Source organism: Schistocerca americana, chromosome X (assembly GCF_021461395.2).
Source record: "Schistocerca americana isolate TAMUIC-IGC-003095 chromosome X, iqSchAmer2.1, whole genome shotgun sequence".
NCBI lineage: Eukaryota > Metazoa > Arthropoda > Insecta > Orthoptera > Acrididae > Schistocerca > Schistocerca americana.
In genome coordinates, this window is record NC_060130.1 from 957,326,495 (window position 1) to 957,352,867 (window position 26,373).

Below are 26,373 nucleotides of genomic sequence, written 5' to 3' on the forward strand. Positions count from 1 at the left end.
CAATTGCTGTCAATACTATTTCTTTGAATTCAAGCCGCATCTGGTCTAAAATTACATCATTAATCTGGAATGAATGCAGATTCTCTCTCCAGAAAGTGTAAAATGAATTTTTATCTGCTTTTTTGAACAGATATATTTTTTGTTTATTTTTGGCGGATTTGAGAGTGACTATGACAACCCTGTGTTCACTAATCCCTGTATTCATTTCGATGCTTGTTATTAGCTGAGGATTTTTTTGTTGCTAAGAGGTCAAATTTATTTTCACAACCTTTAACTATTAGAGTGGTATCATGTACAAATCGCTCAAAATAATTTTCAGAGTATACATTTACCACAATTTCGGATAATGTTTTATGCATACTTCCATATTTAAACATGTATTTTTGCCAACATACTGAGAGCAAATTGAAGTCACCACTAACTATAATTGTACAAGTTGTGTACACTTTTGAAATTAGATTCAAGTTTTCTTTGAACCTTTCAGCAATTGTATTATTTGAGTTGGGAGGTCAGCACAAGGATCAAATCATTTTATTCCAGTTGCCAAGAATGACCTCTACCCCTACTAACTCACAGGAGCTACCTTCTTCAATTTTGCTACAAGATAAAGTACTTCTAACAGCAACAAAGATGCCACTGCCAACTGTGTTTAGGCTATTGTTCGTTTCTGAACATCATAGGTTTTCCACAAAAATTTCATCTAAATTTATATCCAGCTTTAGCTACCTTTCAGTGGCTGTCACAATCTGTGCATCAGTGCTTTCTATTAGTACTTGGAATTCTGGTACTTTCCCAACACAACTACAACAATTTCTAACTGTTATACTCATGGTTCCCAGATCTATGTTCTTCATGTATTCGCCCTGCACCATTTGAGACTGAAGCCCTTTCTGTGTTTCGTCTTCGACCTGCACCATTTGAGACTGAAGCCCTTTCTGTGTTTCCCCTGGGACACTAATCTAAAAAACTGCCACTGCATACCATACAGCCCTTGCTACCCATGTTGCTGCCTCCTGCTTGTAATGGACTCTTGACCTATTTATCAGTACCCAAACCCCCCACCCTAAGGCCAAATCAAAGGATCTGCAGCCTACATGGTCACAGAACCATCTGAGCCTCTGATTCAGAACCCCCATTCTGCTCCGTACCAGAGGGCCGCAATCAGTGGCAGCCTTTACCATTTCAGACAGCCACTTGAAACCAAAAAAAAAAATCTCTTCTGATCCAAAGTGACACACATCACTGGTACCGACATGAGCCGCCACCTGCAATTGGTTGCAATCTGTGCTCTTCATGGCATCTGGATGGACCTATTCCACATCTGGGTTTACTGCACCTGGTATGCACACAGAGTGTACACTGACTTTCTTCCCCTCATTGGCAGCCATGTCCCTAATGGGACACATAACACATCTAACACTGGAGCTCCCAACTATCAATAATTAACTCTCTGTGACTGCCTGGAGGCTGAAAGGTTTCCTCTGAAATAGAAGAAGTGACTGCATCTGGTCAAGGGATACTGTCAGCTACAGATAGCACCTGAAACCTGTTTTTAACACTAACCAGAGGGGCCTTGTGGTGCAGCATCAAAAGCCTTCTGAAAATCTAGAAAAACAGAATCAATTTGGAATCCCCTGTCAATAGCGCTCAACATTAGTGAGTGTAAAGAGCTAGTAGTTTTGCACAAGAATGTTGTTTTCTAAATCCATACTGACTGTGTGCCTATAGACCTTTTTCTTCGAGGTAATTCATAATGTTCAAAGACAATGCTAATGAAATGGGCCTGTAATTTAGTTGATTACTCCTATCAACTTTCTTGAATTTTGGTGTGACCTGTGCAACTTTCGAGTCTTTGTGTATGGATCTTTCGTCGAGCGAGCAGTTGTATATGATTATTAAGTATGGAGCTCATCAGCATACTCTAAAAGGAACCTAACTGGTATAGAGTCTGGACCAGAAGACTTAATAAAAGTAAGTGATTTAAGTTGCTTCACTACTCTGAGGATATTTGCTTCTACGTTACTCATATTGGCAGCTGCTCTTGACTCGAATTCTGGAATATTTTCTTCATCTTCTTTGCTGAAGGAATTTTGGAAGGGTGTGTTTAGTAAATCTGGTTTGGCAGCACTGTCATTGATAGTATTTCCATGGTTATCGCACAGAGAAGGCATTGACTCTGTCCTGCCACTAGCATACTTTACATACGACCAAAATTTCTTTGGATTTTTTCCCACGCTTCGAGACAAAGTTTCGTTGTGGAAACTACTATAAGCATCTCGCATTGATGTTTGCACTAAATTTGAAACTCCAGTGAAAGATCGGCCATCTTGGAGATTTTGTATTCATTTTTAGTTGAATTCTCAGCCTTCAGGTTCATGTGATTTATCGTGTAACCAAAATTTAGTGGGTTTCTTTTAGTACTAATGTGGATAACTTCACACTTTTCATTATTTAGAGTTTGCTTTTCACACCACGCAGGTGTCTTGTCTAAATGATTTTGCAATTTGTTTTATTCATTTGATGGCTTTACAAGAAAGTAAACGACTGCATTATCTGCAAACAATCTACGAGGGCTGCTCAGATTGTCTGCAATGTCATTCATGTGGATCAGGAACAGCACAGCACTTGTAACACTTAATCGTGGGATGCCAGATATTACTTCAGTTTAATTTGATGACTTTCCATCAATTACTATGAGCTGAGACCTTTCTGACAGGAAATCACGCATCCAGTCACACAACAGAGGCATGCAATTTGATTAGAAGACGCTTGTGAGGAACGGTGCCGAAAGCCTTCTGGAAATCTAAAAATATAGAATCAATTTGACATCCCCCTCTCGATAGCACTCAACACTTCATGAGAATAAAGAGCTAGTTGTGTTTCATAAGAACAATATTTTCTGAATACGGGCTAACTATTAGTCAATAAATCATTTCTTTGAAGTAATTCATATGGTTCAAACACAGCATATGTTAAAAAATACTACTGCAAATTGATGTTAATGATACAGCTCTGTAATTCAGCAGATTACTTCTATTTCCATTCTTGGGTATTGGAGTGACTTGTGCAACTTTCAGTCTTTAGGTATGGATCTTTCGAAGAGTGAGCAGTTGTATATGACTACTAAGTATGGAGCTACTGTATCAGCATACACTGGAAGGAACCTAACTGGTATACAATCTGGACCAGAAGTCTTTATTTAAGTTGCTTCACTACACCGAGGATACCTACTATAAAGTTACTCATGTTGGCAATTGTTCTAGATTCGAATTCTAGAATATTTACTTCATTTTCTTTGGTGAAGGAGTTTTGGAAAACCCTGTTAGTAATTCTGCTTTAGTGGCACTGTCATCAGTGACATCATCATTGTTATCGTGCAGTGAAGGTATTCATTGTGTCTTTCTGCTGGTGTACTTTACATCATGATCAGAATCTCTGGGTTTTATGCAAGATTTCGAGACAGTTTTTCATTATGGAAACTATTACAAGAATCTCACATAGAAGTTGGCATTAAATTTTGAGCTTCTGTAAAACTTAACCAATCTTGGAGATTTTATATTCTTTTAAATTTGGCATGCTTTTTTCATTGCTTGTGCAACAGTTTTCTGGCCTGTTTTGTGTACCATGGAGAATCAGTACCACCCCTTATTAATTTATGGGCTATACATCTCTCAACTGCCGTCAGAATGAGTGGAAAATGTCTCTTTGAAAGGCATCAAGCGAATTTTTATCTGCGTTTTTAAATAGATGGACTTTACATTTATTTTGTGTGGGTTTGGATGTTATGATATTTGTCTCAGTAAATCTGGTCTGTATCCATCAAGATGCTCCCTATTTGACCAGGATTATTTGTTGCTACAATGTCAAATATGTTTTTATAATCATTTACACTTCGAGTAGGCTCCTGAACTAATTGTTCAAAATAATTTTTTGAGATAGCATTCATTACAATTCTGGACTATGTTTTATGCCTACTGCCAGCTTTAAACGTGTATTTTTGCCAACATATTGATGGTAGATTGCAGTCACCACCAACTATAATTGTGTGAGTGGGATACCTATTTGAAATAAGATTCAACTTTTCTTTGAACTGTTCAGAAAACTGTATCATCTGAGTCAGGGGTTTGGTAAAACAAACCATCTGAGTTTGTATGTCAAAGTCTTGTGGTTCAATCATGATATGAAGTGGCTATATGTTTCTAGGGTGATGTTTTCATTCTCAGATTGTATTGTAGATTAATTATTTCACATGACGTATGAATTTTAAATTGTATACCAAAGCATGTACAGTATATTGCATAATGCATATGTGTAAGAGCTGAAAATGACAGTGTCAAAATTGTCAAATCACACAACGAATAAAAGACATAACTGTACAACTTACTGTGAACAATGTTTTCTTCCAAAAATATTTTTTTGGAGGCTTTGGACCCATAATAAATTGGATCAGAGTGTTTAATGATGGTTGTAATAATGTAAAGAATGAAATACTAAGTGGGCAACCAACCGTTAGCATTGAAGACTTGGTGCAGAAAGTTGATAGAGAAGTTAAAAAAAAAGAGCACCTAATGTCACCACTTATTGTCACACATACCCGAAAAAACGTGTACACACTCACCAAAATGACGACAACATGACAATGGCCATTCAGGAATGATAGGAAAATTAGGCAGCATATTTTTATGAGAATGAAATTCAGTAGTTGGTTTTCCATTTTTCAAGGGGCCTTAAATATTGGTATAAATTGTGTGAAAAAGTAGTTCAAGATATAGGTTTTCATGTAATAATAAAATTGTTTTAAAATATATTTGTGTCTGTGTTTAACATACAAATGGTACTTACTTAAAACACACACGCGCGCGCGTGCGCACGCACGCACACACACACACACACACACACACACACAACCTCATGTGATAAAGGTTTAATACATTTTTGAAGTTGTATTGCAAGTTTTGCACATTTTACCTTTCACGGTGTATATCTGAAATTTTCTGGCCACTCTTCTGTTGCAGTTCTGCAATGCTTCCTATGGACACAACCTCAACACCATCCTCAGAAACCCAAAGAGGTATAGGAGTCCCCCAATAACGATTTCTGCTTATAGCCCAGTCTCTAGCATCTTTCAACCAGTTACCAAATCTTTTTTCTTTAACAAAGTCTGGAACCCTGAAACAATTCATATTCCGTAAAAATTGAAAAATTAATATCCACATATAAAGGACTTTTACACAGATTGAGAATACTTTGAACAACATGCACTTAAATACATAAACTCATGAAATATTAATGAATCAGATCAAAAAGTAAAAGTAAGGAAGAGAGGAAGAAAGAAACATAGTTATAATAAAAATGTACCAGGTACCCTATTTAACCAATGAATACGGCTTTTTATTCATGGTGTAACATTTCAGTCAGTAGGTCAACAACCGCTACTACAACACTGCTCATGATAAAAAACCTAGAATAATGCCCATGATAAGAGTTTGGCAGATTAATCAGTATGAGCAGTGCCGAACTCATAGCTAAAGAGAGACACTTTTCTACACATTTTCTTACTGCTATATCCCCAAAACCTACATCTACATGACTATTCTGTGTTTGGCAGAGTATTCATAGAACCACATACCTATTTCTAGACCATTCCTCACACTAACAGCACACATGGAAAAATGAAAACCTATGTATATCTTTTTCTGCAAGTTCTGATTTCTCTTGTTTTATTACGATGGTTGTATATTCCAATGTAGTGAGAGTCAACATAACATTTTGGCATTCGGATGAGAATGTTGGTGACTGAATTTTTGTGGAAAGATACTGCCACAACAAAAAATGGCATCGTTTTAGAAACTGCCATCCCAACTCTATTAGTGCGTCCAGGACCTCCCCTATTTTGTGATAATACAAAATGAGCTGCCCTCCTTTGAACTTTTTCAATGTCCTCCGTCAATCTTATAGTAAGAATCCTGTGCTACTTTGAAACACTCGAGAACAGGACGAACAAGTGTAGGGCAAGCAGCCTCTTTAATATACTTGTTGCAACTTCTGCCAATAAAATGCAGTTTTGGTTTCAATATATAATTAAAGCAGTTATTTGTGCTTGCTTTATATTGTAAGTCTGCTTCTCCAACAACACAGACTTTATTAAGCACAACTTATTTATGATCAAATCAAAGAAAGGAACAGCTTCCGACTCTTTCAGAAATACATAAACAAAACAACAGCCTTCTGGAGGTGCTTACCTTCTGGTCAATACAGTACTCTCAAGGCTTTTTTGAATAACACACACATCATTGTTGGAAAACACTGTTTCTACGTTTGACTGGGAAACACACTGATATGAACCATGCTCTTTGGTGCACCCATACGCCATTACTTTGTTCATTTGAAAAAAAATTGGTTGATAGAATGGTGAGCAAAGACTGTTCTGCATTAGACAAGCAGACAAATCCATGTGCTGACCAAATGATGTCATAGGTAACAACAGAATCCAAATCACAAACCAAGACAAAATAATGTAGCATAGTGTTACTGTTAAAAGATACAGGGGCAGCTTGTTATAAAAATTGGCTGGTTGACAAGAGAGCCCATTCCAGTCCCCAGCAGCCCTTAATTATGCTGTAGGTATTTTACCAAGTGATCTGGTGCTGGAAAACATACCTTCTGTGCCAAGATGAATGAACTCATCACATGTATGCATAATTACAGTGGAATCTCATTAGCACATTCCTTATTACTGCATTTTCCTGCATAGTATGTTGATTTTTGAAAGTCCCAACCCCAATTGCATTAAAAGCAACACTTGTGTGTTCTCCCTCCCCCATTAGTGCGTTCGGATTTGGCAGTATCGGTACTGTTTGGCAAATGCAACTATTGCTGTCGAGAGTTGTGAGAGAAGTGGGAGGAGGATATTTGTGGCAAGGTTGTGCGGAAATGTGCAGGGAGACAGTGCTACTCAGTACTGACAACTTTTGCAAGTTAATAAGAGTGTTTGCTATGACAGAAATTACGAACAGTAGCAGTTCGTGTAGGTTGGCAGTAGCTCCGATAACTTCCAACTTCTGTAGTGACCAACCAAACTGAATAGCATGTAAGTCATTCACTAACATCCTTAGTTCATGTTTATATTTCATTGGTGCTTACTCCATGATTTTTTTATTTTTTATTTTATTTTTTTAAGTCTGTGACTTTTGTGTTAAACAGTATACCAGTTCATCACACACAAAATTGTAGTGAGACAGTTAACAAATAAAGAAAAGAGGATTGTTATTCAAGAAATGGACAAAAATTCACACATGACCCATGTTGATATTGTACAAAAATTGAACATTCCTCCACAAACATTAAATACAACAGTGAGCAAATGAAAAATAATTGAAGCACCACGTTTGGAAGGAAGAAACAGGAAACAAAACAAGTGTGTCATGCTCAGTTTCCCGAACTGGAAAGCTCTGTGCTACTAAAGTGGATGAAATGAGCTCATTCTTCATACATTCTTATTGATGGTGCAGTGGCTCATGCTAAAGAAATATACTCAAAAAATGAAGCACCACAAAGGAATCATCTGAATGGAATGGAAATCAGCAGATGTGACGTATGCGTTCAGAAAAAAAAAAAAAAAAAATTAATAATAATTAAAAATTCAGAAAAACTGGATGGTTTATTCAAGAGAAAGTTCTTCATATATTAAGCAAGTCAACAACAAGTTGGTCCACCTCTCATCTTTAACATTATGTATTTTGTAAGAAGCGCCTAGGATTCCATGCAAGAAAGCACAATCTCATAATGCTTCAAGAAGGCTGGCTTTCATCGTATACTCACAGAAAAGGAAGTAACTGCAGCTGAACACTGGCAGAAAATAACGGGTGCGAGAAGAAAACACTGACTACCTTAGTGTCCATGAATATGTTGATCAGGAAGAAGGTAGTGCCATCTGTCGGTCCATGACAACTGCTGAAGTGTTTCAAGAACAGATGGCAGAGAAACAAGAGGAAAGTGAAGACTAGGATGAACTGGAATCTTGACTAGTTCCCACAATTAAGCGATATGTTTTGAGTTTTGAAGTCAACGACAAAGTGAAGAACACACTAAGATGGACAAAAGGGTATTAAAATTATGACAAAATAAACAAGTCAATTATTGACACCTAAAACCTTTGAGAAGACAGGACTACACATGTTATTGTGCTATAGTGTAGTTACGCTAACAACATGTACAATATACCAACACGTTGGTGAAATGACAACCCTTATTCCGTTACCATTAGTGATTCACTACTGGAGGGATTCTAAATGAATGACGTTCATCTGTTTTGAGAATTGTAATCAAATGTACAATTTTAGCATATTTTCATTTTTTCTACATCACATTCCAGGTATGTATTTTGGATGCTAGAGATTGTGCTCTCATATCACATGACATTCCTACTTTCCAGTTGGGTGATAGCAGAAGTGTACTATGTCCAATACATTGAATTTTGCCAATGACACTGTATTTAACACATTTCTGCTTCTTGTATACTAACACACAATTCTGAGAGTTTCTGGGTTTGATATTCCAAATGTAATCTTGAAAAGGCACATTTTGAATTATTATATATTGATTACAGAATGTTGGGAAAAGTGGCATAGTGAGATACCATATTGCCCCAAATATGGCACCCTTAATTCTGTATTTTCACAAACAAATTGAATATTACCAAATTAGTTATCTTTTGGTAGTACTTTTTCCTCCTTATGTCATTAAAATATGCAATCCTTTAAAAAACATGCTAATGAGACTCTACTGTATATCATCTGATCCATAGATACATCTGACTGATTACAAGACTTTATACTTCTTGCTCTATGGTCCCGTTTATCCAGCGTCCAGCCTGTTACTTGTCCACTTTCCCGTGTCTTTCCACCATTCTTCTTCTGTAACTACTTTGTTACAGCCCATATTCTTTCTTTATCAACTGGTCTTTACAGACTCAAGCTCTATACAACTATTACATGCTGCTTGAATGAATACTTATTTAACTGTTTCTTGATGCAGCTGAATTTCCCAGCAAATACCATGAAGTAATGAGCATTACTTTCACTGTCAATGTCCATATGACATAAAATGAAGGGCATATTTTTCATTTCTGGAATTTCAGTTACTTGGTAAATTGCAAAAAATATTGGTACCGAGTAATACTATTACAAGAAAAATTATGTTTTCCCTTTTATTTAATAGTGCTGCTAAGTATGGCTGTTCACAGTCTCTCTGCTATTTCATTCAGCCATGCTGCAATTTAAAAGTACTTGCCACTGGGACAAGAGTGCTCATACGATTGTAGACAGGGTGGGCTATACCTGGGGGTATGAAGTATTTTTAATATTTAGAAATAAAAAATGGTACTTGCAAGTAACCATAAGAAGGTTCTGGTTCTGAACCTGTTAAAAACCTATGTAATACTGACTCTTAAATCATTTTCTTGAAAGAAAAAACATGTGACTACACTATTTCTTTTTCCTCCCCCTGAGAGCATGGATGAGGAGCGAGTGGGGAGGGGCGACCCCTGCCCTGCCCCCCCCCCCCTCCCCCCTCCGCCCCCCTGTCCACGGTATGGATACCATAGCACTGGAATAATAAATTTAGAGAAGGTTACACAACAATTCTAGTCTTTCTTAAGAAAGGGCATATTAATGGGACAACATTATAAGCAGCTGTAGTTAGGAACATGCCAGGTATATTAAACACCTCAAGTACCTCAATTTAAAGAAAATATTTGCTAGATACACATTGATAAAAATGAGAAAGACCGTAATACATATAAATGTGTATCAAGATTACTTATCCCATAGAAAAATGTTTACAAGGGCATTCAGATACAACAAAATTATAGATATTACTTGCATAAAGTCATGTTTAAGAGAAAGAAAGTAATCAAGTGAAACTGCGTGCTTATGGAATATCGTCTCAGTTATGTGACTGGATTCAAGATTTCCTGTCAGAGAGGTCACAGTTCGTAGTAATTGACAGAAAGTCATCAAATAGAACAGAAGTGATTTCTGGCATTTCCCAAGGTAGTGTTATACACCCTCTGCTGTTCCTTATCTATATAAATGATTTAGGAGACGTTCTGAGCAGCCGTCTTAGGTTGTTTGCAGATGATGCTGTCGTTTGTTATCTAGCGAACTCATCAGAAGATGAAAACAAATTGCAAAATGATTTAAAAAAAAGAGATCTGAGTGGTGTGAAAATTAGCAACTGACCCTAAATAATTAAAAGTGTGAGGTAATCCACATGAGTGCTAAAAGGAATCCATTAAACTTCCGTTACACAATAAGTCAGTCTAATCTAAGGGCTGTACATTTAACTAAATACCTACGAATTACAATTACGAACCATTTAAACTGGAAAGAACACAAAGAAAATGTTTTGGGGAATGCAAACCAAAGATTGCATTTTATTGGCAGAACACTTAGAAAATGTAACAGATCTACTAAACAGACTGCCTACACTATGCTTGTCCATCATCTTTTGGAGTACGGCTGGGCAGTCTGAGATCCTTATCAGATAGAATTAATGGAGTACATTGAGAAAGTTCAAAGAGGAGCAGCACATTTTGTATTATCGTGAAACAAGGGAGAGAGTGTCATGGAAATGGTACAGGATTTGGGATGGACACCATTAAAACAAAGACTTTTTGTTGCCGTAGAATCTTCTCACAAAATTTCAATCACCAGCTTTCTCATCCAAATGCGAAAATATTTTGTTGATGCCTACCTACATAGGGAGGAATGATCAACATAATAAGATATGGGGAACCATAGCTCGCATAGAAAGATATAGGTGTTTGTTTTTTCCACATGCTGTTTGAGAGTGGGATAATAGAGAAATTGTGAAGGTGGTTCAATGAACCCTCTGCTAGGCACTTAAGTGTGATTTGCAGAGTATTCACGTAGATGTAGAAGGTATTCCATATCTGTCTGAAGAGATTTTCACCTTCAAACTTACCAGTAGGTATCTCGCACACATTTCAAGAGGTTTTCAGTCATTTCCTGCACACGGATAAACCAAGATGGCACACACTTGTAGATAAGAGGTGTATCTGAGCGCCAACAGAATGGGTACTGATGCACAGTTGTTGAGTTGTCAACGAGCCGGCCAGCCTCTTTCACCCATTTTATAATATTTTTATCTGCATCCTACAAGCAGAGCAAGAGAAATGAAGGTCCTTAGGCCTTTTATATTTACTGAGTATTAAATAACAAGAACTGAACATTTCTTACAAATACTATACAGCAAGTACGAAAAATGTAATGACAACTTAAGAAAATTTACTGCTTCCTAGAACTGCATCTCAATGACCTACAACACATCATTCCATTCACTTTCCCCTTTCTTCCTCCACTGAGTTTATGAGTTCAATGTTTCTGTCTTATCAGTTTTCAACCTGTACTTTACTACTTACAATTACACAATCTAAAACAGATTTGGATAACATTTAAAAAATCCAGTCCTCTTCAAGTTCCATACAGGTTGAATTTGCATGGTATTTCTCTTTACTATACAAATTGAACATTCTAACCATTATTTTAGTGCTTCCAACATATACTGCTACACATTCTTTTACATGTTTATGTCTTAAGTTTACTAATAATTTGCGTAAACAAAAAAAAGAATTCGTACAGTAAAACAAAACAAAAAATTCTTATCATTATGGAACAGTACTGAGTAAAGCACATTAATGGGAGATGATAAACATCAAGTATCTGGAAACTTATGTTTCCAGCTTTAATTATCCTTTTCTCTGTATAGTTCCAAAAAAATAACGCACAAATTTACCTATTTACTTTGCCAACAAAATATAAGCTAACCTAATTTCAATGGAACTACTTTCTAATTGGACTGAAGACCTCCACGCAAACACAAATCACTATCTTAATCTCAATGGGAAAAATTGCCAAAAGTGACAATAGTTTTGGATATACCAAATGAAGTATTACAGCATTATCACAGTTTCATTGTTCCCTGTATAAGCAAAAACGCCAAATGGAACTCCAGTAGTTCATTCATAGAGGCTGCTGCTGCTGCATGTAAGTAAATCACAATGTCAGAGCCAAAGTAAGGAAGAACTATGGCGGATAGCTGCTTGGTGCAGGGACTGGCAGCTAACATTCAACGGTAAGAGATTAACATATTGGGCATAAATGCATGGAAAGACTCAACGCTGAATAAAATAATCTAAGACTTTCAGCCTCGTCAAGTTATGATACCTCCGAGCACCCCTCAGCTATTGTTGTCAAGTAGTAACTTACTGCCAGTTGGTTGCTGTCCACATCAGTGTGATCGAGTTTCCTATACATACTGGCACTGAGACACCCATTGTGTCTGCAGCAAATGGGGGTGTAAAGGAGAGGCAAGGCACACACTTTTTCTACCTTCACCAAAAACTTTATGCAGTTATGGGTACTACTGAGATATTCCAATAACTCTCCCAGTTCCCCCATGTGCTAATTACTACACAATGAATGCATTGTCAACGTAGCAATAAAATTATTTTGGGTTTGTGGTAGTTGTGACCAAGGTGCTCTCCTTCAAGTTCTCTATGAACAAGCAATATTTTGCGCAGGCAGTCTTGATAGCTTTCAGGCACTTGAGAAAGATCTTCGTTTGCTGACAACAGCTGCACTTTTTCTTTCTTAAACAATCAATTTCAGTCAATTTAGGACTATCTTCAAGATACATATGAAGCAATTAGCTGAGTATCATACTTGAACTTCTTTTTAAAACAGTTGTGTATTTACAATACCACTGAATGGGATTATAGAGATGTAACTCACGAGGGCAATGTCTCAGATTATTTGATATTCAGATGCAAGCGTTTCACTTCAGTTAGCATAGGCTGTTATTGCATCTGTGACTAGCGATGAAATAAATTTAAATAAAGGTAGAAAATATTTCTGCCCGGCAAATGTGAAAGGATACAGATTGCAGATTATCTGTGCAGTCAACATCAAACATTCATCTCTGGGGATGAAAAATCTAAGAACAATGTACAATACGCCATACACATGTAAATGCCAGGCAATATTGTGAGGGATGGGAAACACCTGCTGTGACTCTATAGCCATGTTGGAAAGTTAATATGAAAGAACAGGTGCTCCATCATAGACTTAAATCTATATCTACATTCCACATACAAGCCACCTTGCTATATGTAGCAGAGAACATATTGGTTATATAGAGGGAAACATTCCACGTAGGAAATATATATCTAAAAACAAAGATGATGTGACTTACCAAATGAAAGTGCTGGCAGGTCGACAGACACACAAACAAACACAAACATACACACAAAATTCAAGCTTTCGCAACAAACTGTGAAATATGTCTGCTTGTGTCTGTATATGTGTGGATGGATATGTGTGTGTGTGCGCGCGAGTGTATACCCGTCCTTTTTTCTCCCTAAGGTAAGTCTTTCCGCTCCCGGGATTAGAATGACTCCTTACCCTCTCCCTTAAAACCCACATCCTTTTGTCTTTCCCTCTCCTTCCCTCTTTCCTGATGAGGCAACAGTTTGTTGCGAAAGCTTGAATTTTGTGTGTATGTTTGTGTTTGTTTGTGTGTCTGTCGACCTGCCAGCACTTTCATTTGGTAAGTCACATCATCTTTGTTTTTAGATATATAGAGAATATATTGGTTATCACTAATATTTGTCTGTCCCTCCCCAGCCTCCTTTCCTTCAAAACTATGTTACAGAGCGCAGCAAGAGTAACTGCCGATATGCCTCCTACGAGCTCAAATGTCTCATTTTTATTGTCATGCTAGTTTCATAAGATATATATGGGAAGTAGTAACAAATTGATTTGACTTTTTTCAAAATGCATATTCTTGTAACACCTGCCATGAGTAGGATGAATATCACTGTGATGCTCACACACTTACTAAACAAATCCAAGACAAAACATGCTCCTCTGCTTTGGATCTTCTCTATTTCCTCTATTAATTAGACATTGTAAGGGTTCCAGAAGGAAAAGCAATATCCACAAATCAGTTAAGTAAGAGTTTTGAAAGCAAAAAGTTTCATGGGTGAATTGCACTTTGTTGGTATTCTTCCAATAACTTTCAATCTGACATTTGATTTACATAAATTAATTTTACATGGTCATTCCACTTACATCACTCTGGATGCAAACCCTAGTTATTTTCCAGTTGTCATTGTTTCCAAGGACTGATCATCGATCACCTAATTGAACAATGATGACTATTTTCACTCTGTCACATACAACACACTACATTTGTTTACACTGAGGGTCAACTTCAGATACATGAAACAAGTATTGTGAAAATAAATGAATGTCTAATAATTTGCAAGTAAACATACAGGAAGTATTTGTGATTCATACATTCTATTCTGCACATCTAAAGTTATTAACACACCAGTAACATTACCTTCACATACTGGCCTTTAAAATCTACAACAGGATCAACAAAGCAGCCACTTTCATCAACTGGGCACATTAAATTTTCATCACGGGTGAGAACACCAGCGGCTAAACTAATACGGTAATCATCTTCCCCAAAAAATGGAGCCTGATGAACAACACCTGTACCAGATTCTTCTGTCACATAGTCATCTGTCTGGACACGGAAAGCTCCTCTCGATTCATACTAGAACAAAAATTGCAATCAAATTTTGTCTTTCTGCACACTATACCAACATTATGAAAATGTGTGTTTTTTCTCACTTAATAAAAAAAAGGACTATGGTTACAATTATCAATCTTACTGTATCATTTGTTGGAAGATATTTTATTTATCATATTATACTTCCAAATTTCATTTATGACTTATTTCCCAACTTAAAAAGTTATAATTGTAATTACAGACGAGCAAACTGATCATCCTTAATGGTACATCCACACTAATCCTAGGAAATATATTCCCTTGGATAGTCACAGAAACTTTCAGGGCAAGTGAACTGACTAAGAGATATTAATTCAACAGCACAACCTACTTAACAAACACTGTTCATTGCACCTTTCCTATGATACCCCAACACATCAACTGAACAGTATACCACAATAAATTCATTAGTTAGTTAGATTCATGACCCATGGATCATTTTGCACGATAAATCATAATGATGTGGAATGAGTCATTTTACATCATAAATTAATTTGTAAATGTGGCTACATGCTGAACATTTATACATTTACGTTATTTATTTATTTATTTTAAATATACATATGTGAGCTAGTAATTCCTACCCATCACTTTTTATGCATTACAAGAATAGAAATTCTTGTACAGAACAGAAGGAGTTGTCAAGGAGAAACTTTTTCCATTTGTTTTGCTATCTGTCAACATTTTAAGTTCCTTGGTAAGTGATCTAAATTTTTGTTGCAGCACTGTACACCCCTTTTTGTGCTAAAGACAATCATAACATGGAGTAATGAATGTCACATTTTCCTTCTGGTATTGCAATTAATACATCATAGTTCCTTTCGAACAGTAGTGAATTACTTACAACAAATTTCATGAGGGAATAAATATAAGCCTATCGTGAAGCAGTAGTCAGAATGACTATCTTCTTAAACAGCTGTCTACAAGATGAAATGAAATGTCGTGTGGCTAGGGCCTCCCATCGGGTAGACCGTTCGCCTGGTGCAAGTCTAGAGTTGACATCACTTCAGCGACTTGCGTGTTGATGGGGATGGGATGATGATGATGATGATGATGATGATGATGATGACAACACCCAGTCCCTGAGTGGAGAAAATGTCCTACCCAGCCGGGAATTGAACTTGGGCCCCTTGGCATGATATTCCGTCACGCTGACCACTCAGCTACCGGGGCGGGCATCTACAAGATGATCGTCAGTGATCACTACATATTATTCTTACAGCATGTTTCTGAGCAATGAAGATTTTCTTCCTTAAAATGAGTTAACCCACAACATTGCTCCATATGACATTATTGAATGAAAATATGTAAAATATGTCATCTTACTGACTCATCTTGCTGCAAGATTTGCAATTATTCTAAGTGAAAATGTGGCTGAACTAAGTTGTTTTACATGTTCCAAAATGTGCTTTTCCAGTTTAGATTCTGATCAGTACGGACACCTAAGAATTTTGAAGTTTCCACCCTATTTATTATTTTCTCACCATGTATTACACTCACTGGTGTAGCACTCGTAGATGTGCAGAACTGATTATGTTAGGTCATCTTAAAACTGAGGGTGATACCATTCACAGAAAACCAGTCAATAATACTTTTAAGAACACTGTTTACCATTTCTTCTGTTTCTGTATGTATGCTTGAATTGATTACAGTACTAGGATCATCTGCGAAAAGAACCAATTCTGCTTGTTGTATATTAATCGGAAGATTGTTTACATACATGAGAAGCAATCATGGTCCTGTGATTGAGCCATGGAGAAGCCCATATGTGATTCTCCCCAGTAAGCTGCCAGAGTGTAATCTTTTATATGTAACTTATCTTCAGTTCAGAATGTTTTCTTCACAACAGCCTCACATATATTTTTTATATTTCCATGTATTATACACACAGCATAGCTATGAGTGGGCTTACTACCTTTCTTTAAAAAAAGAAAGTACCAAACTTAAAAATAATGATGTCAGTGAATCACCCACAGTTTAAAAGAAAGTGCTCCTTACAGGTGACATCACAAATAAATAAACCACACAATATATTTTCCAACACAAAAGAGTCTACAGTTGAAAGTGTATGGTTGGAGCACAGCACTGGATGAAAGTGAATCACAGAATATGGGGAAAAGAGAAGAGAATTGAAATGTTTGATATGCTGAAAACTAAGTGGACTACTTATATGAAATAAGGAGGATCTCTGATGCATTGGCAAGGAATAAAATGTGTGGAAAACACTGACTAGAAGAAAGGATATGATGACAGGACATGTGTTAAGACATTATGAAATAACTTCCATGGACCAGTGAGCTCCGTATAGTGCAAAAAAGTAGGAAAAGACAGAGACTGAAGTAGATCCAACAACCAATTGAAGATACTGGTTGCAAGTTCTTCTATGAGACGAAGAGATTGGCAGAGGAGAGGAATTTGTGGCAGGCCATTCCAAACAATAACATTTCCTGGTGCCTGTCATCCTGTAATGGGCTCTTTCAAGGCAGTTTAATTAGATCCCCTCCTCACAACCAATACACCTTCAAACTTGACAAAGAATAATTCATTAGCTCAACAGAATCAATTTCTGATGCAGTGACAGGAAATTCATCAATCTCTCTCTCTCTCTCTCTCTCTCTCTCTCTCTCTCTCTCTCTCTCTCTCTCTCTCTCTCAACTTCGCAGTCCATATGTGGTACAAACTTCAAGACATCCACATTCTATTCTCTATACACTTTTGGGCAATGCTTACTATCCTTCAGCATACATTACCACTAACACTGAAATATTACTGGTTGACACATGGTATTCATTTTTCTCCAAATTTTCAGTCAGCCCCAATGTAAAATGTGTTTAACATCCAAAACTTCACACCTCTTTGCACCAGTACCACATTCACAGGTCATAATTTACGGTAAATAGTCAGGGTTTTAACAAAGCATTCTGAACAGCACAGCATATTTTAAAAAGATTCCTTGTACTTTTATAAATCTGTCAATCTACATCATCTGAAGTACCCTCTTAATTATCTGCACCAAATACCCGCTGCTGATTTATACTGAATCATTGAGCACGTGAACATGTAAATGTGACTCTGAACATGCACATTACAAAGGAGAAAATATATTCCTGTAACTATTTCTTAGCTTTATTTTCATATGCCATTTTCTTGTGTATGCTTTCCATTTCATGCAACTGGAAATTAACATATTTTTCCAAGCTAGTGGCCTCTTACAAATTAGGCAAAACAGTCCACATTTGTTCCAGCTTCAGTACAATACAAGAAAACCATAACAAACATTTGTCAACTGAAATGAGTTAAATGCAAAGTCACAGAGATACAGCAAAAATAATTCATTTTGTAAAAAAATGGATTGCTAGACAACTATACCAATGTTGACATAGAGGACCACCAAAAATTAAAGGATAATGCCAAAGCAGCTGAATAAACACTCAAGTTACAGAGATAATTTTAAAATGTTCTATAAAGAAAATACTTACATTAAGAAAGTACTTAAAAAGTGGCTTGTATTGTCTCCCCTTTAAAACACATCCTTCAAATTCTTCTAATATTGTATACTGATCTTTCTTCTTGTATAAAGATTCAAGTCTAGCTTTCATGAGGATAAAGACAGACTCTCTCTTCTTGTCTAAAACAAAAAAATAAATACCATCAAACAGTACTGATATCTACAATGTTGAAAATTAAAATAATAAAGAAAAGTTACACAAACTGAATTTTGCTGTATTGCTGGAAAAATTTTTAAATTAGGATTTTTGCATGCTTCTAATGACATGGGTACACTGTGTAACTAATGAAGTGGCACTGAATTAAATTGGGGATATATGGGACACCGTCACCAAAAGATGGGACTGGTTGGTAGGAAACACCGTGACGCATGAATGAATTGTCAATTAGGTAACGGAGAGAAGTGTACAAGGTAAAAGTTCTAGTGGAAAACTAGGGGTGAACACAGTTGAGGAATAAAGTAAGCAGGTTCAAATGGATATAGGTTGCAGGAGTTATCTGAGGATGAAAACATTTGCACATTATAGACTAGAGTGGTGAGCTGCATAAAACCAGTCTTCAGACTGAAAACAACAAGATTTTTGCATACATCATAAGAATTTAATTGATACTTTGCAGATACGAAAAAAATCACCAGTGTGAGATGTGTAGCTTTCACCACACCCAAACAAATCAGTTAACTGGCTTCCTATTATTTTTATATCAATTCTTTTACCACAGAACAGACATGTTTATATCAATAATAGAGTATATATATTTTGTTAAAGAAACTACAATTTTCCATCTATTCTCTGCTCTGAGCAAATGAACACTACAATGAAACAGCTACCAATTAGAAGACTATGCTACAAACACATTTTATTTTCCTTTTGAATTGGAGAAACTGTAAGGGGTCTACTGAATGAGATATTGCTGCTGATAAACTCATGTTAGTCCTGATCCAAACTTCATTTATGCAATCACCTGTTTCTGTCCTCCAGTTCCACTAATTTCCAGGACAGACATTTGTCATTGTATCTCAATCACAAAGATTCTTGCAGAATACTCAAAGATAAAGCTTAAAAATCAAAAACTTTACACATAGTGGTGTTGAAATAACATCACACTTATTTTTGGAAAATTATACAAATGTGTGGACTGAAATATAGCCCAATTCTCTGTCCACTCTGTGGGACAAGGATTTCACAACACTACTATGCAATGTGGCAGTATTTCCTACTCACTATCAGAACAACTACAGTAATGACAACACAAATATATATAGGTTCATCCAATATTTAGCTTAGCTTTCACTTCACATAAACTTATCTAATTATGAAAACAACATACCTTTCACTTTCACATAAACTTTTTTCGCATTTACGCACAGTAGCATATTGCTAGGGAGAGTCCATGGGGTAGTGGTCCAAGCAATCAAGGAAACATCAGGTTCATCAACCAATGGAAAACTAACAATAACTGCAACATAAACACATGCAATGGACTTAGTAAGCATCTAGCAATTATGTTTCAAAATACTCCAGGTAGCCTAGGAAAGAAACTTAATACATGTCATCACTGTTATTTGTTATGGATTAACTTGCTTAAATAATATTTATTTTCCATTGGACGAATACTGTAACTTCTGTTAGCTATGGGAAGAGCTTTATCTATAACAAGTAGCTATAAAAAAATATCACAGGCGTAGCTATGAAGTTTAACAAACTCTTTGGAGCAGGGTATGTAAGCTAAAGTCACTTACTTCAGTAAGTCTTTTGATCCAGTTTATGATCATCGTAATAATAGAAACTTATTCAACACTTCCTGGATCACCATTTTTATTCATGATTATAATCCAACTTGCGAGAAACGAACTTCAATACTATAAACTTCAAAAGATGTATTTGTAACATATTCCGTTCATTAGACAAAAAGGCACAACTACATCAAATACCCATCAAAAGTCGAAGTACATAACAACAATCTAGTCACCGGTATCTATTACCTCGTGGATTTCATAAACAGACAGAACAAGCTGGTTTTCACAACATTTGTGAAATCCCTGATGATTCCTACAGATAGATTTTTGGTTTCCAGAAATGTCATAATACATAAGCTTAAAATGTGTTCCAGAATTCTACAACATAATATAATACTGCTAGAAGACGGAAGGAAGATTAGAGCTTAACTGTCCCATTGATGAAGAAGTCATCAGAGATGGAGCACAAAGTCAGGGTTGGGAAAGTTGATAAGGGAATGTGGACATACTCTATTCAAAGAAACCATCCCAGCAAGTGCCTTAAGCAATTCTTGGAAATTGAGGAAATACTAAGTCAAGGTATCCTGACAAGGATTTTAACCATCATCCTCCCAAATGCGAGTCCCAGTGTCTTACCACTGTGCTACATCACTTGGTTGCTGTTAGAAAAGGAGCAAGTCATTTCACATACACTAGACAGAATTGTATATGTATCTCATCGAGTCCTAGTCTTTACCCACTGTTGAGCAAATTTAGTTTATTTTGCATCCCAGTAACATATCTTGCATTTGTCATTTTGGTGTTGATGTAATGATTGAACGGAGAAATTATTGTAAAGCATTCCGTAACGAAACAATTTCAGAAAAACAGAACTCAGCATTATGCTGATCCCTCCGTTGTCCTCCATTTTGGTTCCAGTATGGTCACTGTGTGACTGTATCCATACCTGCCCCATTCATCCATTTACTCACTTAAAGCACAAACAAAACTTCTTAGGATTTTTGCCAGATTCATGAACAGAAATTTACTTTCAAAGTCATTGAACTCTTCAGGCATGCCACTCTTTGTACAACTTTTGCCTTTTTTCATTTTTGTCAACAAGGTATTAAATCTAGGCTTAAGTTTGCTTAGCTTTCAGGGGAACTTTCTATCATGACTGTTTTATCATGGGGGATCTTTCCCATTCCTCACAACTTTGCTCAACACACATCAGTCTGCTGTATTGTACAACATTATTTGTCATCTTATACTGCATACTTTCAGTCTACAGATAAACGTAAGGTGACTACCTCCTTCTAAAATACACTATCTGATCGAAAGTATCCAGATACCTGGCTGAAAATGACTTACAAGTTCGTGGTGCCCTCCATCGGTAATGCTGGAATTCAATATGGTGTTGGCCAACCCTTAGTCTTGATGACAGCTTCCACTCTCACAGGCATACATTCAGTCTGGTGCTGGAAGGTTTCTTGGGGAATGGCAGCCCATTCTTCATGGAGTGCTACACTGAGGAGAGGTATCGATGTTGGTCGGTGAGGCCTGGCACGAAGTCGGCGTTCCAAAACATCCCAAAGGTTTTCAATGGGATTTAGGTCATGACTCTGTGCAGGCCAGTCCATTACAGGGATGTTATTGTCGTGTAACCTCTTCGCCAAAGGCCGTGCATTGTGAGCAGGTGCTCAATCATGTTGAAAGATGCATTCGGCATCAATGTAGGCCTGTGCTGTGATACTGCCATGCAAAATAACAAGGGGTGCAAGCCCCCTCCATGAAAAACACGACCACACCATAATACCACCATCTCCGAATTTTACTATTGGTACTACACACGCTGGCAGATGACGTTCACTGGGCATTTGCCATACCCACACCCTGCCGTGGGACCGCCACATTGTGTACCGTGATTCGTCACACCACTCAATGGTTTTCCACTGTTAAATTGTCCAATGCTTACGCTCCTTATGCCAGGCAAGGCGTCGTTTGGCATTTACCGGCGTGATATGTGGCTTATGAGCAGCCGCTCAACAATGAAATCCAAGTTTTCTCACCTACCGTCTAATTGTCATAATACTTGCAGTGGATCCTAATGCAGTTTGGAATTCCTGTGTGATGGTCTGGATAGATGTGTGCCTATTACACATTACGGTCCTCTTCAACTGTCAGCGGCCTCCATCAGGCAACAGGCAAGGTCGACCTGTACACTTTTGTGCTGTATGTGTCCCTTTACATTTCCAGCTCACTATCACATTGGAAACAGCAGATCTAGGGATGTTTAGAAGTGTGGAAATCCCTATTACTGATGTATGACACAAGTGATACCCAATCACCTGACTACATTTGAAGTCTGTGAGTTCCGCAGAGCACCCCATTCTGCTCTCTTATTATGTCTAATGACTACTGAGGTCGCTGATATGGAGTACCTGGCAGTAGGTGGCAGCACAAAGCACCTAATATGAAAAACATATGTTTTTTTTTTTTTTTTTTTTTTGGGGGGGGGGGGGGGGTCTGGATACTTTTGATCACAGAGCAGTTGTTCTTGAGCCCAGAGGAATTCCTGCTGCTGGTAAAGTGGTTCTTGCTGCTCTTGTAGCTGGTGATTTTGCAGCTGATACTGATGTTGCCACTGTTGTAACTGTGCCCTCAGCAGTTTCAAATTTGAGCCTGACAGTGGACCAGTCTCACAATGGGATCACCACTTGTGGGATAAAAATATGCATAGGTGCATATTGGCATTCTTACCACAGGTAGACTCCCACTCCCCAATGTGGAAGTGTAGGGCACTGAGCCACCACAAATGTATGATACTGACCACTCCGGTAATCTGCAGTCTATTTCTTGTCGCTGTTACTATGCAAAGATACCTTCCCCTTCCTTAACATTTACATTGATGCCCGCAGTCAATGATGCTACAATGGCCTTATGATTTCAGATTCTTTTTTCTATGTTAACTGAATCAGTAAGTTCGGTCTTATGTGTAACCAGGAGATATAATATGTAACCTTTATGAGTCAGTTCTATGACTACTTTTTTTTGGTTTTGGTTTTAGGGCGCAAAACAGCTATGGTCATTAGCACCCGGTCCGTGACTTAGGAAACAGTAAAAAACCGAAATTGAAAACCAGCAGCAATGGGAACGAAAGTCATAAAATTGGAGAAACTAAAAGCAGAAGGAAGGCTTAAAAATCCACTACAGAAAGGGGTTGGTTGTCCCCAAAAAAAGCTTCAAATGACTGACGTCATTTCACTGGCACTAATAAACTTGAGAACGCGGTCGGCTGAGCGTGTGTCATTTGCTAAAATCGACGATATATCAGGCGATAGCTGTAGACGGGAGCGTAACGGATTAAAATAGGGGCACTCAATTAAAAGGTGTCTTACCGTCCACAGCTGAGAGCAGTGGGGACAGAGTGGGGGAGGATCGCCGCTTAAAAGATGTCGATGGCTAAAAAGACAGTGCCCTATCCGGAATCTAGTTAAAATTACCTCCTCCCGATGACGCGTTCGGGAGGAAGAGGTCCAAGCACAAGGAAGAGCTTTCATGTCCCGCAACTTATTATGGGTAAGTGTCGACCAATGCGTGTGCCATAAATGAACAACACGTCGACATAGAACGCTCCGTAGATCGGCGAAGGGAATCGATTGAATAGCTGGCCGAGGAAGAGAAACTGCAGCCTTGGCTGCAATATCGGCCGCCTCATTTCCACAGATACCAACGTGTCCCGGGAGCCAGAGGAACGCCACCGAGACGACCCCCAGGTGGAGCAAGCGCAGACAGTCCTGAATCCGGTGGACCAGAGGGTGCACAGGATAAAGAGCTTGGAGACTGAGGAGAGAGCTGAGAGAATCTGAGCAGATAACGTACTGTATCCGCTGATGGCGGCGGATGTAGTGGACAGCCTGGAGAACAGCGTAAAGCTCCGCAGTATAAACCGAACACTGGTCGGGAAGCCGAAAGTGATTTGGGGTGTCGCCAACAATATAGGCACTCCCTACACCTAACGATGTTTTTGAGCCGTCGGTGTAAATAAATGTGGCGTCCGTCATTTGGCAACATAGAGCAGCAACTGCCCGACGATAAACAAGTGAAGGGGTACCATCCTTGGGAAATCGACAAAGGTCACGGAGCAGGCAGATCCGGGGACGGAGCCAAGGCGGTGCTGTACCCCAAGTTGTCAAGAAGGTTTTAGGAAAGCGGAAGGAAAAAGAATGGAGCAGTTGACGGAAGCGGACTCCCGGTGGTAGTAGGGAGGAGGGGCGGCCTGCATACCCTACATCAAAGGAGGCGTCGAAAAAAATGTCATGGGCTGGATTAGCAGGCATGGAAGACAGATGGCTAGCATAACGACTCAGAAGGACTGCTCGCCGATTGGACAGCGGAGGTTCAGCAGTCTCAGCATAAAGGCTTTCCACAGGGCTGGTGTAAAAAGCTCCAGACACTAAACGTAATCCACGGTGGTGGATAGAGTCAAGACGCCGAAGAATAGACGGCCGAGCAGAGGAGTAGACTATGCTTCCATAATCCAATTTCGAGCGCACTAAGGCGCGATAGAGGCGGAGAAGGACCACTCGGTCCGCTCCCCAGGAGGTACCATTCAGGACACGGAGGGTGTTGAGGGATTGCAGACAGCGAGCCGAAAGATAGGAAACATGGGAGGACCAGCACAGTTTTCTGTCAAACATAAGATCCAAGAATTTAGCGACGTTTGAAAACGGAAGGTTGACAGGACCTAGATGTAAGGAGGGCGGAAGAAACTCCTTACGTCGCCAAAAATTAGCACAAACGGTCTTACTGGGAGAAACACGGAAGCCGGTTTCGATGCTCCAAGAGTGGAGGCGATCGAGACATCCTTGAAGACGTCGTTCAAGAAGGCTGGTCCATTGAGAGCTGTAGTAGATCGCAAAATCATCCACAAAGAGGGAGCCCGAGACATCAGGAAGGAGACAATCCATAATTGGATTTATGGCAATGGCAAACAGTACAACACTCAGCACTGAGCCCTGGGGTACCCCATTTTCTTGGGAGAAAGTACGGGAGAGAGTAGTGTTCACCCGCACCCTAAATGTGCACTCTGCCATAAATTCGCGAAGAAAAAGGGGCAGCCGAACTCGAAAGCCCCAAGAGAACAGTGTGCGGAGGATGCCTGTCCTACAACAGGTATCGTATGCTCTCTCCAGATCAAAAAATATTGCTACTGTTTGGCGTTTCCGGAGAAAATTGTTCATATAAGTGGAGAGAGCAACAAGATGGTCAACTGCAGAACGATGCTTTCGGAATCCACATTGGGCAGGTGTTAAAAGACTGCGGGATTCCAGCCACCATGCTAAACGGTAATTCACCATACGCTCCAAAACCTTACAGACACTACTCGTGAGAGAAATGGGGCGATAGCTAGAGGGGAGATGTTTGTCCTTTCCAGGTTTCGGAACAGGAACGACGATAGCTTCCCGCCATCGTCTGGGAAAAGTACTGTCGGTCCAAATTCGATTATAAAGGCGAAGGAGGTAACGCAGACTATGGGTTGATAAATGCAGCAACATTTGGACGTGGATACCATCCCGTCCTGCGGCGGAGGAGCGAAAAGAAGAGAGTGCATGTTGGAGTTCCCGCAAGGAGAAAACAGCATTGTAGCTTTCGCGATTTTGAGAGGAGAAAGCAAGAGGTCGCACTTCCGCTGCACGTTTCTTCGGGAGAAACGCTGGCGGGTAATTTGAAGAGCTCGAAGTCTCAGCAAAGTGCTGACCCAACGAGTTAGAAATTGCAATGGGGTCCACTAATGTGTCATGCGCGACAGTGAGCCCAGAGACCGGGGAGAAACTAGGCGCACCTGAGAACCGTCGAAGCCGACTCCAAACTTCCGAGGAGGGAGTGAAGGTGTTAAATGAGCTAATAAAGAAGTTCCAGCTTGCCTTCTTGCTATCGCGGATGACACGAAGGCATCGCACTCGGAACTGCTTATAGCGGATACAGTTGGCCAAAGTAGGATGGTGGCGGAAAACGTGGAGAGCACGTCGCCGCTCACGTATTGCATCATGGCATGGCGACATGTTCCGCAGCTGTAAGAATAATGTCGGTAATATGTGTGACCTCATCGTCGACGCTGGAAAAGTGACGGTCATCGAATGTCGCTAGAGACGAAAAAAGTGTCCAATCGGCTTGGGCAAACTTCCAGCGCCGCGGGCGCATGTAGGGCAGTTGAGGCTGCAGTCTAAGGACACATGGAAAGAGGTCACTCAAGTGTGTATCATCAAGGGCGAACCATTTGAAGCGCCGAGCTAGCGGAACAGTACCGACCGCAAGGTCCAAATGAGATAAATTTGTCGTGGAGGCAGACAAAAATGTAGGGACCCCAGTGTTGAGGCAAACTAGATCTGCTTGGTGGAAGACGTCTAGCAATAGTGAGCCACGTGGACAAGGATGTGGAGATCCCCAAAGCGGGTGGTGGGCATTGAAGTCCCCAACCAGCAAAT

At 38.9% G+C, this 26,373-nt stretch overlaps 1 protein-coding gene across 2 annotated transcripts in view; it reads right to left on the reverse strand.

Moving 5' to 3' along the window:
* Window positions 1-26,373, reverse strand: part of LOC124554826 (isoleucine--tRNA ligase, cytoplasmic) — a 185,075-nt gene that overhangs the window by 132,137 nt on the left and 26,565 nt on the right. For both annotated transcript variants that reach the window (XM_047128492.1, XM_047128491.1), the window contains 5 exons: window positions 19,498-19,626; window positions 18,141-18,289; window positions 14,428-14,646; window positions 10,987-11,177; window positions 4,969-5,169 (listed from right to left, as the gene is read on the reverse strand). In XM_047128492.1, coding sequence (XP_046984448.1) covers window positions 4,969-5,169; window positions 10,987-11,177; window positions 14,428-14,646; window positions 18,141-18,289; window positions 19,498-19,626 — 889 coding nt within the window. The remainder of the gene's footprint in view (window positions 1-4,968; window positions 5,170-10,986; window positions 11,178-14,427; window positions 14,647-18,140; window positions 18,290-19,497; window positions 19,627-26,373) is intronic.